Genomic DNA, 14,784 nt, shown 5'->3' on the forward strand with positions numbered 1-14,784 from the left:
GCTTCAAGCTGTTCCTGAGGATCCCGTCTGCCAATTTGCCGCCAGGTCATTGAATCCACTGCAGAGTGATTCAAAAAGCCTCTGGTTGAAGTAGCGAGGACGGATAGGGAGGCGGGGTCTTGCCCTGTGCAGGTAAAACCCTGATGTCAGCACCAGCGCCGATCACCTTCATGACCTGGAATTGAACATGTCCCTGAAGGGCTTGCGGGATGAATGGAACGTAAACACAGGACCCTCAGGTTCACGGTGAGAGCTGGGACAGAAGCTTCAGAGAGCAGTGCTTGGTGCATCAATAATTCATAATCTCCCCGAGTTAGGCTTCGTTTATTTCCAGATGCCTGGAAAGGTCTCTAAAGACCTGATGTTTTTTTTTCTTTGATTCATAAAATACAATATAGTCTTTATATATTAATGGCTATACTTAAATAGAAGATTGTCTTGTCCATCTATGTTTATTAACATCGTCTAAGCCACAGAAATAACCAATTCAGATGAATTCCAGAGTGAAAGAATCTAGGTTACTTTATGGGGCACGGGGAGTGATTTTCATTTCAGTGCAAAGAGACAAGGGAAGAATTACCCACATTCTGTTGGGAACCTCCCCTCCCAATGGGAGTTACTATTGGAGGGACAAGTGCCAGGACAGGCTGTGGCTGCTGTGTGGTCCCACCCAGGACCTTGGGGCTGCCTCTGGATCTCAGGGTCTGTGCTGCTGGACCCCCCCAGGGAAGGAGCCTTTCCCAGACTTTGGATCTGCTTGTGGCTGAATTCATTGCTTCTGCTATCACCCTTGTTGCTCCCAAGTTATAGCAACTAAAGAGAATTCAATGCATACAAAACATACAGATCATAAAAGTTTTAATAACAGTATGACTTACTTTTCCAGAAAGGCCTAATTATTGCTGTGAATTATCTTGCGGTGGCAAGCACTTTGCCCAGAGCTCCCAGATAGGCTGCCATCTCCCCTGTCTCCCTCCCTGCCAGGGGTACAAATCATAAAATCAGGTTATGGAGGTGTCGCACATGGGCGTGGGGTTCTGCCTTAAGGACTCGAGCTGCTTTATTTCCAGATGTCCTACTTAACCCCTGTCCTGTCCCCCACTCCCTTTCTTCCTTCCTTGAAGACACGGAAAAACCATTCCGTGGGGGAAGCAGGAAGGACTAGATGGTGGTTGCAGTCAGCAGAGGAGTCCGGCTGGCCAAGTGGGCTGGGCCTCCCAGGACCTCCTTGGGGTGGTTACTGCAAGCCCAGTGCGCTGTTTGTGCTTGTCTACCCCAGGACACCTGGCACTCTGCTGATATGCTATTTCAGGTGAACGGCCTGGGGTTCTCAGACTTGTTCATGGGTGCAGGATATTACCCACCCTCCTGTTGGGCCAGCCCAGCCAGAGCCTAAATTACAGTTTCCTGTGCACAGGATTAGAATTTGAACAAAGCAGCTGGAGATTCTCATGTAAAAAAATGGTAAAATACAGAAAGGATATAGAAAAAAGCAATCACCTACAAGCCCACTCTATAGATGTTATCTCTGTTGGCCTTTCCATCTAGTCTTTCTTTTCTCTGTGTGAGTGTGTGTCATTTATTTTCTACATAGTTATGGTCACATGTTGGATATTTTGGACAATAGCTGTACAAATTGCCATCCTCACCTGGGGCCTCATTTGATAACCAACCTCAGCCTCCAATCCAAGCTCAATCGCTCTAGACGGGACTGGTGACACAGTGACACACCCACATCTCGGACCCTCTTTTTCTCATTTCTCATTTCTCCATGCATTCTTCCAACGAATATTTCCGGTATTCCTGCCACACACACAGCATTGAGCTGGCCCCAGGAGGCAGTCAGGAAAGCAGGACAACCTCACCCTCAGGGGGCCTACCAGCCCCAGGAGGCATGTGGCAGCTGGATGTCACAGGGGAGTGTAGATAGATGCCCATTTTTGTCTGTGCATGACAGGGACAGTTTCTGGAGGAAATGAACTCAAAGACACTGTCACCTAATAACACAGTTATTTCATTGTTTTCAGGTTTATTTGAGAATACAAGGGGGATGTTTTTGGTATCACGCTAAAAATATATTCATATGTTTTGAATTCTTAAAACCAACTTTGTTCACATCTGCCTTTCTTTTCAGCCTTATCCTTTCCTTCACAGTCTTTTCCTGAGTGAGCGTGGTCAACACCCTGGCCTCCATACCCCACCTTCCCTCTGCTCCTGAAACCCCGCATCTCCCCAGCGCCCCTGCGCAGGACACGTCATGGATCCCCGCCTGTTACCTGACTTCCCTTGACGCCCTCGGCCACAGCAACTGGCCGCTACCCATCAGTGGGCAACCCTGACTTGACATCTCACCATTTATAATTCCATTGTCAATGTCTCGCCCACCCAGACCATTGTCCTTCTCAGTGCCCCCATCTAACCAGGCACAACAGCCAGAGACCTCAGCATTGTTAAAAATAGTGTAATATGGAAAATACCGAAAGGCCAAAAAATCGTAGGAAAAATCGCCTTGTAAACCTACTGCTTAAACAATGACATAAAAAGGGACTTGCAAGGCTAACCAACATGGAGTAAACACACTCCACCCTACAACTCCCACGGATACCATTTAAAACCCAGACCACATGCAGAGAGTGAATGTCAAATGTCAACAGACACTGAAAGGTAGACAAGGGCTGGAAGATGGGGCAGGGAGATCAGGGTGCTAGAGGTGACCGTACTTGTCCGCTTTATCTCTGTGCAGTCACACGATTGTTTCCCTAGGATTGATGCTTAACAGTGGGTTTTCTGGCTCACAGGGTATGTGGTTTTAATTTAATAGACAACTAACTTCAAGTGACCCTCCATAAAGTTAGGACTGGCTCACACTTCTTTGAGCAGGAGTGAGACTATTTTTCCACCTGCGTTTCAGCACCAGGTGTTGTCACTCTATTCATTATTTTTTTCAATCTGATGGATGAAAAATGTCAGTTATATTTCTCACCTTGGTCAGCGGGTCCTGGTCATCCTAATATGAAGCGTCTTTGTCCTCCTGCACCCTGCCCCTGTGCCAGCCCTCATCATCTTTAACCTGACGCCCACAGCCCCTGCTCCCCTAACTCTCTTGTCTCACCCTCGCCCCACAAAGCATGGGCATAACCGCAGAGCTTTCCTCTTTTAAAAACTCTCAGAGCCTTCTTGTTATATAGATAGAATAAAATTCAACCTCCAGGGCAAGGCATTTAAGGCTTTTTAGATTTGGGCCAAAGGCAACATGTCTGCCTTCCTGAGTTCATCTGTCACGCCTTCACTCCCTCTGACATCTCCAGCCCCACCTCTGCCACCAGCTCCCCTCAGAACCCTGCACAGAGAGTCCTCAGTGCTCACTCTGCCCACACTCCACCTTGCTCCTGAACTTGACCTTGAGCTCCCTGAGAACATCATGCCTGGAGGCTTCTACCCTGCAGTGGGTGGTCCTGGGCTGTGCTCACAAGACCAGGGACCAGAGAGTGAAACAAGCAGGGTGGGGAGCTGGGTGGTGGGATCAGAGAGCCTGCCTTCGGACATTTTACGCCGAGGTCCACCTCCCAGGGGCTGTGGGAGTCTGATCTGGTGTGTTTCTTAACCTGTGACTTTTAATTTCCTCCTTTGTAAAATGAGGTTACTAGTAATACTCAGGGCAACAAAAGCATTTTAACTACAAAATGTGATACAGTTTCATACACTATAGTCCCGTCTTCCCAAGATGTCCCAAAATAGCTTCCTCCGGGCCGCATAGAGCAGTTTGTGGGAGTGGCATTCTTCTAATCCTGGTTCTGATGACTTCGTTTGTGCTTAGATATAAGCCCCCAGAGAGAGCATGTGAGCACAATATTGTGGGGGGGCATGAACCACCACCCAGCACCCTGAGAGGGTACGCGGGTCCTCAGGGCGGAGAGGAACAAAGGGGGTTTGCAGAACACAGTCTCGCGACACAATTGTTCTAGGGCAGCGCTTCTCAAACTTGCAAGAGCTTGTGAATCTTGTTAAAACGACGGCTCTATTGCAGTAGGTCCAGGGTGAGGACGAGACTGTGGTTCCTCAGACCATACTCTGAGTAGCAAGGCTCCAGATACGCACTTTCCGACACAGAACCACTAGCTGCATAGAGATGTTTACATGTATACTTAAATGTAAATTAAATTTTAAAATTCAGTTCCTCGGTCATACTGGCTGCCTTTCCAGAGCTCAGTAGCAGCATATCATTGCATGAGGCTATAAAATAAGTCTGTGTTTGGAGAGGCAGGCTCTCTGTCCCTGCTGATCTGTGGGGTTGCATATGGGGGGGGGGGCGGGGAGGGTCCAGGGGAATCTTCAGAGAATGAGGGGAAGAGGAGACAAGAGTGCGTAAGGTGGGGGCAGCAATAGGAAAGGCAAGTGGGCCCAGGACCCCAGGTGCATCTGAGGGCTAGGGGAAGTGAAGAGGATGGGAAGGGTCTGCCAGCGCGGAGAGGACGTCCTTGGGAGAGCCCGTGCCCCCTCCGGCAGCAGCCTTGTCTAATCACAGTATGGAAACAGCTCTGTGGCGTGGACTTGCCTCATTTCTCTATGTGGACAGGGAGCTAGACTCTCCTGGTCGCTATCCAAGCAGAGTGAGTCCTGATTATCTTAGGGTCGTTTTTTGTTTATTTTTACTTTTTATTGAAGAATGATACACATGCAGAGAAGGGCTGCAGCTCAATGGATTTTCACACACTGAAGACATAGACCAAAAAACAGAATGAAACCAGTACCCAGGGGCCCCTCCTGTGCCCCTTTCCAGCCGGCTCTGGACCTCATTCCTGGACCATGGACTGTGGACCCCTCTCCCCGATTGTTTGTACAGGGGAGCCTGTGTGCCGTGGGCTGGAGAGACGTAGTAGAGCAGAAACATCTTCGTCTCTGTGGTCTCACCATCTGCCTAGTGGGCAGTCACCAGGTATAGTTGACTGTCGTCATTCGCAGCAGTTAAGCTCTATAATATCGTCACAAACACAGTAGCAGATACTGAACCATTGCTCCTAGGGGACCTATAGGGTGAGGTCCTGCAAGCCTCTGGTCACAATATTTTCATCAGCTGATCAATACGTAACCTGACCTCTGTGCACATGTCTGCAAATGACCAAGAGGGGTCCCAGGTATCAACTCGGGGCTTTCAAAGACATTTTGGCAAGTAGGAAAATTCTCAGACATGGTATCCGCAAATAATGAGGACCGACTACTTACTGAATGAGCAAAGGAAGGAATGGTGATTAATTTCATTCGGAGGTGGAGCTGGGACACAGCCCCTTATTGTATCATTACAAACAGCTCACTCTGTGAAGAGCCCTCACCCACTCAAAATGCTCAACGTGGTTTTGAGATAAACGCTCGCTCGTGTGAGCATCAAAATTTCCCAGGATCTGCGGTGACACACAGACTGACTCTGGACAGAAGCGGTGAAGCGCGGCTTCAGACTCTTCCAGTATGTATTGATCAGGGGCTCTCTATGTAAGCAGACACTGACAATAGATCGATAAATGCTTAAAAACAAAACAAAACAAAACAAAACAAAAAATACCTTAACTTTTCCATACAGGAAGTCTGACATAAGTGCTTGGCGTGAATGAGGTCCCCCCCCCCCCAGCCATCCCCTTAGTATCTGTCCTTGGCTCCCAAAACCAGGGCCTTGGCAGAGGACCTGGAAGCGAGACAACAGGAAGTTGCCCTGTTAATGGGAGCCCCGAGGCACTGTTCTGGCTTCAGCTAGTTGTGACAAGTGTGGGTGATGCACCCACTTTCCACCAGAAATCTTAGCACACTCAGGCCTCCCCTTCCACAGAGAATATTTCAAAGGGCTGGGAATGAGCTGTTGACGTGTGTGTTTTTGAGATGACAGCTTAACAGAAATAGATTGGAAGGGCTGTGCCGAAAAGTGTGAACACAGCTCTGCTGGTCGTGGTTTGATGGGGAACTTTTTCTCCTTCTTTACGTTTATGTCTGTCCCCTGAATTTCTCCAGTGTGCCTGAGTACTTTTATGAACAATGGAGACATTTCACGAAAGGAAAAAGATTCTTAAAAACTGCTGCTTCAAAAATGGCAGAGGTATAAGAACCCTGCCGCCTTCCTGGGTGTCAGCTTAGGGCAGAGTATCTTTTATTTTCTCAGCCAAAGGACAAGAAAGCACAGTAGTGTACACTGCACAGCTCATGCCTGTCGCTCGGAGGACAGTGTTCTTGACAACTGCCAGCTTCCAGACTCACATGGCTTGCCATATGGGGTGTAGACCACCATTAGCATCCCACTGTCATCCCCTCAGCCTGTCATTATAGGAGTTTTTGTGAATGAGAGAAACAGTGCCTTAAGGCTAAATTTTAATTGGCACAAAAATAAAATAAAATCACCAACCAGTGAGTCAAAATGAAGCAAAAAGTGGGATGGTTGAACATCTCTAGAAATGGCTTCACATGAGGATTTTCTGAATGGCTAATTTTAGGTCTTCCAAAATACAAATGACTTAGTTAAAATTGTGTTTTGAGGCAGAAAGGGGAGAATAAAGAAGGATTTTCAACCTTTTTTACTTAATCAGATGCCACATCTACATTCTCCTGAAACTAATGACATTTTGAACATGTAGAATCTCAGAAGCTATTTTATGATGGAACCTTGACCCGGACGGAATGTTCCTGCTGTAGAGCTGTCACGGCGGAAGGCCTTTGGCCCCGGAAACCTGCCTCATCCTGTACATTTTCCGTGTCTTCTTCCTGCCCTTCCCCTGCCCTCCCCTTGTGGAGTATGGCACACACCCCACAACCTTGCAGTGGGTGCCAGGTGTGGGGTGCAGATCAGAGTGGCCACCTAGGCCTTCTGCCACAGAGCACAATGGCTCATCACCCAGATGCTCTGCCTGTGTCCACTTGGGACAGGGACTTACCTATCGGTTACCTAAGGCTCCAGGTGGAATCGCAGGTCTTTCTGAATCATGGCTGGGAAGTGTTGCTGTTTTTCTCTCTCTCCTTGGTGTGTGGAACCCCATCCACCAGTCCTGTGCCTTCTCTCCCCACGAGGCTGGCCCTGGACAGTCCCTGGGAAAGGATCTGGAAGGTATCAGGCTCACTCTGGCCCACTTGCCTTCCTGATAAGGAGGAAGTGGGAAGGAGAGTACACACTACAAAGAAAGACCACCACTGGGGAAAGGAAGTAGGAACCAAAAAAGATGGTTTATTGAATGGTTATTGAAAGACCTGGGCCATATGCCTGGCCCAGCGCTTAGTGACATTGCCATTGTAGGTAGCCTTATCCCACACTGGCACAGCCTGCAACAGCTGTGGCATTTACTCCTTTCTGTGGGTCTACCCACGAATACAGACATGTGGGCACACACATACACACACACACACACTGAAAACGTTGGTACCCCACAGACAGGCAGTGCAGGGAATGACCCTTCTCTGCTTGTGATGAAATCGGCCAGCACACTCTTGGTGTAAAAAGCGAAAACAGCCACCTCTGGCCAAGCTGAACCTCATTGCCTTGTTTACCAGACTGCGGTTCCCATGAGCAAATTGGAAGGGAGAATATGATTTGCCTCAGGTGTGAGATGTGGGCCTTCAGCACGGTCCACAAGGGTCCCCAGCCTTGGTCCACCCGTGGGGTCCACAGCCTTGATGTAGGTAGGGCCTCCTCTCACCACAGTCCCCAGGAACATGGCACATGCCCTGCTCCATATAACCTTCTTCAATGAGTTTTAAATGCCCTTGTTGGCTGAAAGAGTGTAATCTGATTGCATGGCGTAGGAACTCGGCAGAGCTATGTCTGTGCCCTCGTGGTAAAAATGACATAAGTGTCAGGTGCCCCACACTGAGCTGCAAGGGGGCACGACAGCCAGTCAGAGCCCTCTAGGGATGCTGGGCCTGCCTTGTCATCTCACAGCTACCATTCTGCCTGTAGATTAAAACCCGGGATGCAAATTTTCTGCCACGCACGCTTCGTCTTGACCAAATTACTCAGAATATTTTGTTGACTGATGTAATAAGTTTTTCAGCCCACGGTCAAATCCCTCTCTCCAGTCTGTCTGTGGCGAGGCAAAGATGCGTGACCAGCACGCGCTGGGCACTGCTGAAGGGACATCTCGGCCAGATATCTCAGGCCAGGAGAGAGCAGAGGGCATGACTAGTAGTGACTTCACTGAGTGTGAATAAGAGATCAGAGAAATGAATGGAAACTTTTCAGAAAAGTCCTGGAAAATAGAGGCTATGAGAACTCTGTGAACAAGGGATTGAGAACAAGGGCTGAGAAATGCAGACTTTCTGTAAAACATCCAACCACCCAGTCCACCTTTCATGTGCCAGGGTCTCTGGACGAGAAATAAAATGTAAAATTCCATGCTAAATTAGCTACGATTAGAACAGGGGCTGGTATGTAGTCCATGTCATGTGTTTGTTAAATAAATAAGACGTTCTAATGACCAAAAGCATCTATCAGTGTGATAGACGGTTGCTAGCAGACATGTCTAGTACCAATCAGTGGGGTAAATGTCTCAGAGAATTATAGAAGAATTAGGAGAGGGAGAGCGTATCCAGCTAGGGTGACCAGAACAGCCTTCATGGAGGAGGCGGCACTCGGCAGGGCCTTGGTGGACAAGGAGGGGTGATTTCTGAACAGAGCATCTAATCCCTCATCACGTCTCTGGACTGTGGCCACAGCCTCCCTCTGCACCTCCCAGTCAGACATACTCCCCACATGGCCTCCAGATGTACCCTTGGATCAACCCCTCACGGCTTCCCATAGGGACAACAAGAAGACCAGAAGGACCCTTCTCAGTCACCCTTTCTGCCCTGTAGCCCCTCCGGGCCAGTCTGCAGGTAACTCAGCCTCTGCCCTCCTCCCCTACCTGGGAGGCCTACCTTGCCCCTCTGCTCAGCCTAGAAGGTTTGCCTCCTTCTCCAGGGCTCAGCTGCGACAGCATCCTCCAATCCTTCCTGCCAGCATTAGGCCATGTCTACAGAGCACTTTGTGAATTGTAGTATTTTCCAATTTCCATCGCGGTTAATTATTTGTACTTAGTCTCCCCCGCTAGACTTCGAGCTTTTTGCAAGAATAATTTTTGTTCATTTTTTCACCTTAGCATTTAACACAATCCTTGCCCATAGCAAATGATGGATGGATGGATGGATGGATGGATGGATGGATGGATGGATGGATGGATGAAATGGGTGGGATGGGTGGAAGGAAGGAGGAGGGGAGTAGAATTGTTGAGCTCTGGCTAAGAATAGAAAGTTGGACTGGATTTTACGTTTGGAAGTAATCCAAGCAAATCTGTGTTGAAATCAGGAGTGGGACAGAGAGAACGTTTTGGGAAAAAGAGAAAAGCTGAGGGTCTGGAACAAGGAGAATTCCCAGGTTTAAGAGCAAGAGTCAAGCAAGGATCTGAAGAGGAAACACCCCAGGGGGACAGGTCTCCCGAGGGAGGTTATGTGGCCACATCTGAGCTGCGGGGGCGTAGAGGAAGTTGAGAATGGGAAAGATGTCAGGAATTATGGTTCAGTGGCTGGCAGATAGCACAGTGTTCATGTTGTATCTGGGTCAGGAATTAGCTGAAGAGACACACAAAGAGGCCATAGGAGTTAAGGGTGGAGGGGAATTGAGGACTGGGCCTTCAAGGGGACGGTGAGGCTCAGTGGAGACATTTTTTCTTGTGCTGTGGGAGACCCAAGCATTTTACAAAGCAGCAAGGAAGTCAGCACCCAACGAGAGCCTGAAAAGGCAGGAAGAGTCCAGGGATGAGTCAGAAATGGAGCAGGGTCCCAGGGGACAGTGGGGTGAGGGCCTCGGAGCAGCCAGAAGAGTGCGGGCCATTCCCAGCTGCCCAAGCCAAGGAGAGGTCAGTATATGAAGCCCAAAACCCTTTTCAACTCTGGTGGGAGACTGAGGTTTGCAGGGCAGTGGCTACTGTCCCTCCTCCCACCTTGGTGAGCAGGGGACTGAGCTAAAAAGGACTCCAGGTTGAACTGGAGGCAGAAACAAAAACAAATATTCTGTACACACCAGAGCAAGGGATGGCATGTGTCAGGCCACAAGTAGTGATGAGGCTAAGTCACCTTGGACATCTGCTGGACACAGGTACTGGCTTCCCCCAGCTGGCTGAGGTGCACAGTGGAGGAAGAAGACGATAGAGGGCCAGAGGCCAGGCATATGGAGATGGACTCTGTCTTTGCTCTGTGTGGTGAAGGCAAACATTCTGAGGGGCTGGCTGGGGGGAATATTTGGATCTAGGGTACTCTTGAGAGAAGGTACTTTTGAACCTGCGAGAAGCCACTTATGTCATCCTTAGGTTTCCTTGAAAACAATAAACTCGCTTCTTTTTTCTGTTGATGAAGGTAATAGATTCTCATCATAGAAAATATGAAAATACAGAATAATTGAAAAGCAAGGCGGGGGGGGTGGGGATGACCCACAGTTGTACCACCCAAAGGTAAGCACGGTGAATGTGGAAAAAAAATTCAGCAAAGCGTCACGGTTTTAAAGACACGATTTCTCTTCTCTCCAGGACATTAGGAAAACTACTGTGGCTAGTTTGGGTGTCACTCTCCACAAAGGGGAGGGTATGCTTCCCATTTTTAAAAGACGAGAACAATAGTGTGTCTGCATCTTCCAAACAAACCAAGAGTTAGGCAGTGTGTACTGGTCCAACACGACAGGCTTATACTAAAGAAACCTTACCAATTTATGGACTTCATTTTATCTTATTCCAGGAAGTAGCCCATAGGAAGAAGTTGGCTCTAAAATGTAGGTATAGAAGCAGTTGCATTTAATTTTTTGTTGGCTCAGACTAGAAGAGCATAATCTCTTTGGCTCATCTTTAAATGAGAAAATAAGAGTCCCCTAAAGGAAAGTAACATTGTCGCCAGAGAGGCTCCCAGACCTCCTCCTCCCCCCCACCCCCCCACCCCCGAGGCCCTGTACCTACAGTGTCCTCTGTGTGGGAGAGGCCAAAGGTGAGACTGAAGAGGGACTAGGACTGTGTTGACAACTGTGCGTTTCTACCCACAGATAAGGGTCTGCCTCCCTCAGCAACAGGGCCTGGAGCTGAGGGCCAGTCTGGGCCACCCTGGATCACCATCACTCGGCAGAAGCGACGAGGGGCCCCAGAGCAGCCACCCAACCAGCAGGACAAGCCTGGGGCCCAGACTCAGAAGTCTGAGACAGGAAAGCAAGCTAAGGTGCCCGAGAGAGCTCAGGTGAGCAAACACTTCCTGTCTCTGTGGATGCAGGAGAGAGCAGCCAGCTGGGGCTGGGGCTGGGGGCTGGCACCTTTGAGGACAATGCATCCTGCACGGTCATGGTCATTATAGAGCCCATGGCTTGGGACGATGGCTGCTGTCTGCCCTCAGTGTGTGCTGGGCAGTTAGGGAAGCAGAGAAGCTGGTGGTTCACTTAGGTGGTGGAGGTAGTGCTCTCTCCCTGCCTCCTAGGCAACACAGCATCTGGGCAAATGGAACAGGGTTAAAATAACTTCTCTGTTAGACGTGGGTGACCATGTCAACAGCTTCATCTCTGCTCATTATGGGATGGTGGACTGGGCCTGCTTTGGCTGCTACGCTGGCCGCCTGACAGGATCCCATACGCCCCACACAGGGCTACAGGGCTGGACCCAGGGTTCCATTTTGCACTCTGGACTGAAAACAGCTTTCTCAAACCCAAACAACTGTGCTGAAACAACGTTGAGGCTGAGACTCAACAGCGTTCACATCCCTCCTCATAGCAACCATGGTGAATCCATAGCATATTTCAACCACGTGGGGAGGTGAACTTGCGTCTGCAATGGAACCTGCTTCCCTTCATTTTAACCCAAACCTCAATCGTCCCCATACCTGAGAACCTGTGTGCAGGCTTAGGGAATTTATAAAACAAATAGTAACCTGCGATCCAGTTTGGGGCATCAGTGAGCATACCATGGATCCTAAAAACCTCAAAACTATTTCCAAACACAGTTCATTCTTCTGTCCAACATCTGGGGCTGAGGCCGGGGGTGGGGACAGGGCAGAAGCCAGGACTCCTGTGTGTGCCCAGGAGAAGGCCCTGCTCATCTGAGCACCTGTGTTCTGCAGGCTGGATGTTGGTGCACAAAGCACAGCTCCCTCGAGAAAGCACCAGCGGAACAGTTCCTGTTGGCAGAGAGACCTTGTGGCTTATTGCTTTGGGTTGTGTTTGTCTCCATTTGAACCTGCGGTGACCGGACAGTGTGTATCTTTCTCGTGTCCTAATAGGAGCCCATGAAGCAAGCTGACTTTGTCCGCAGCAAGTCTTTCCTGATGGCTCCAGCGAAGCCTGCTGTGGAACGGAGGCAGGGGGCAAAGCTTTGCCTCCAGGAGGGGCTGCAAAGAGGGATTTCCTTGTCCCATCAGAACTTGGGTATGAAACCTGCAGATCGTCTGTCTCAAACACTCTGAAACACGTTTCTGGGTTGGGTCTTACAGGTTTTGTTTTGTTTTGTTTTTAATTACACCACATTGATGGTTTTAAAACAGCTTTTATTGAGATATCATTTCCGTGCCACAAAACTTACCCTCTTTAAGTGTATAATTCATTAAGTGCTGATTGACAATGAGTATATATGTGTTTACTGAGTCATACAACCATCACAATCCAGTTTTAAAACCTTTCCCTCACCCTAAAATGCAACCTCATGGCCATTTACAGTCATTCACCATTCCCCACTCCAGCCCTAGGCAACTATGAATCTACTTTCTGCCTCCCTATATTTACCTTTTATAGACATTTCTTGTAAATGGAATCATAAAATATGTGTTCTTTTGTATCTGGCTTCTTTCACTGAGCATAACGTTTTCAGATTTCATCATTGTATGTATCAGTGTTTTTAAATTTCTTTTTAATTGTGGTAGAATACACATAACAAAACGTTAACATTTTAACCCTTTTTTTTTTTTTTTTTTAGCTGAGCCATCCTGCCACCATGTTGGCAGCTCAGCGGCAGCTCAGCTCAGGCCAGGTATTGAACCGTTGTTGCTCAGAGCTCAAACTTTTGAGTGAGCTCTTAACCAACTGAGCCACTCGGCCAGCCCCATCTTAGCCCTTTTTAAATGTGCAGTTCAGTAGTGTTAAGAATATTGACACTTGTATAGCCAGTCCCCAGAGTTCTGCAGTTTTATTCTGGAAGTTTCTCTCTCCTTACTACATTATTGGCACTGTTTGAGCCTGCCTTTTATCACAACTTTTATCACAGAAGTTGTTCTGTGTTGTTCTGTGCCTAAATCCTCTCTACATTTTTTTTTTGCACAGTAAGTATTTTATGAGACCATGATTAAGACCCTGATGCATATTTTAAAGAAATGCAAGAGGCTTAAGTGAAAATCCAAATTTATTGCTCAGGTTTCTGTTTATTCTGTCTTCCTTCTAGCAGCTCAGTCTGCAGTGATGACGGAGAAAGAATTGCATCAGCTGAAGAGAGCTAGTTATGCCAGTGCAGAGCAGCCATCCTGGATGGAACTCGCCAGAAAGAAATCACAAGCTTGGAGTGACATGCCCCAAATTATAAAATAGGTTGGCAGCGTGATAAAAATAAAAAATAAAAAAGAAAGAAAGAAAAAAATGTCCACCACCTTGATGGGACACTTCATGAAAAACGTCCACTGAAGGCAAACAAACTGTGAAACTTAAGAGCGATTTTATCATCAGGTTATGGAAGGGCGAGCTCAGGGAAGAAGGAACCAGGCAAACAAGGAGGACAGATGCACAGCCACAGTCCTGGGCCAGAGGTGCCCGAAAACAAGAACACCATTGAAAAGGGCCAGGAACGAGGCCCCATGCCCGAAGGTATGAATGCGAGTCTTTCAGAATCCCCTTGATCAAAGGGGCTGGGACAAGGAAGAATATGGAAAGGAAACATGGATGCATAACTAAGACGTGGCTGCCAGGCCAGAAGAGAAGGCAGCCCAGAATGTGTGTCTGTGCCTGCACTCGAGATCAGCGTGCGACTCTGATCATTGTCTCGCCTTGGACCCTGCCTTCCCCCCTCGTGTTTACTACTGGACATGACATTTATGGTAAACAGGGACGCCATTTCCAAGCGCTGCTATAAAACAGTCAGTTTTCCTGAAGATCGTCACTCGACGAAGAAGCAGAAGGAACACGGCAGGGTGCATCCGTTCACAGACGGTTTCCAAAAATAATTTTTAAACTTTTCCACTAGGCATCTGTGTCCTCAACCATTGCACAATGCATTGCCTGTTCAATAAAAGGTTTCAAACATGCTTCTGTCGTATGTGTAAATGTTATTTCTACTCACATTTAGAGACCGTCTTCCAGCATTGAGTTAAATGCAGAGTAAGGAGTTTCACTTAGCTGAAATCTCATTTAAAATCTCAAGTGGGTCGATTTTGGAGTTTGGGTTTTTCTTAGATTTTTATTTTCCCCAATAAAATCTTGGTATTTATTTTTTGGAAATCGAAAGATAATGTAGTGTTTTCTCTTTTTCCCCCCTCTTCTCATCTATTCGGTATAACATATTAAAAACATGGAAAGGTTGCAATTCTTCAGCATCTAATTAATCTAACCTGCACATTCATATTGAAAACTAGGTTTGCAATGCATTAGCCAGAATGAACTGTGAATGCAGAGTGTGAAAAAGCCAGCTGAGGAAGAACATATTTTGGGATCTCAGAATTCTGTCTCAGTTATATAATAAATACCTCTTATTTTTTTAAAAAAAATTTCAGTTTGTTCCTTTGAGCAAGCTAATCTCCATGGGAATATGCATAGAGCTGGGGACATTTAGCCATCAGAAT

At 47.8% G+C, this 14,784-nt stretch overlaps 1 protein-coding gene across 9 annotated transcripts in view; it reads left to right on the forward strand.

The window, feature by feature from the left end:
- CRACDL (CRACD like) overlaps positions 1–14,250 on the forward strand; it is a 106,606-nt gene extending 92,356 nt beyond the window's left edge. For 8 of the 9 annotated variants that reach the window (XM_019669189.1, XM_019669187.1, XM_019669191.1 and 5 more), the window contains 3 exons: positions 11,030–11,217; positions 12,247–12,391; positions 13,398–14,250. In XM_019669189.1, the coding sequence (XP_019524734.1) occupies positions 11,030–11,217; positions 12,247–12,391; positions 13,398–13,540 (476 nt within the window). In that variant the 3' untranslated portion in view covers positions 13,541–14,250. The remainder of the gene's footprint in view (positions 1–11,029; positions 11,218–12,246; positions 12,392–13,397) is intronic. The other variant, XM_019669192.1, reaches the window with a different exon arrangement.
- The last annotated feature ends 534 nt before the right edge of the window (positions 14,251–14,784 follow it).

Source organism: Hipposideros armiger, unplaced genomic scaffold, assembly GCF_001890085.2.
Source record: "Hipposideros armiger isolate ML-2016 unplaced genomic scaffold, ASM189008v1 scaffold_550, whole genome shotgun sequence".
Classification (NCBI taxonomy): domain Eukaryota; kingdom Metazoa; phylum Chordata; class Mammalia; order Chiroptera; family Hipposideridae; genus Hipposideros; species Hipposideros armiger.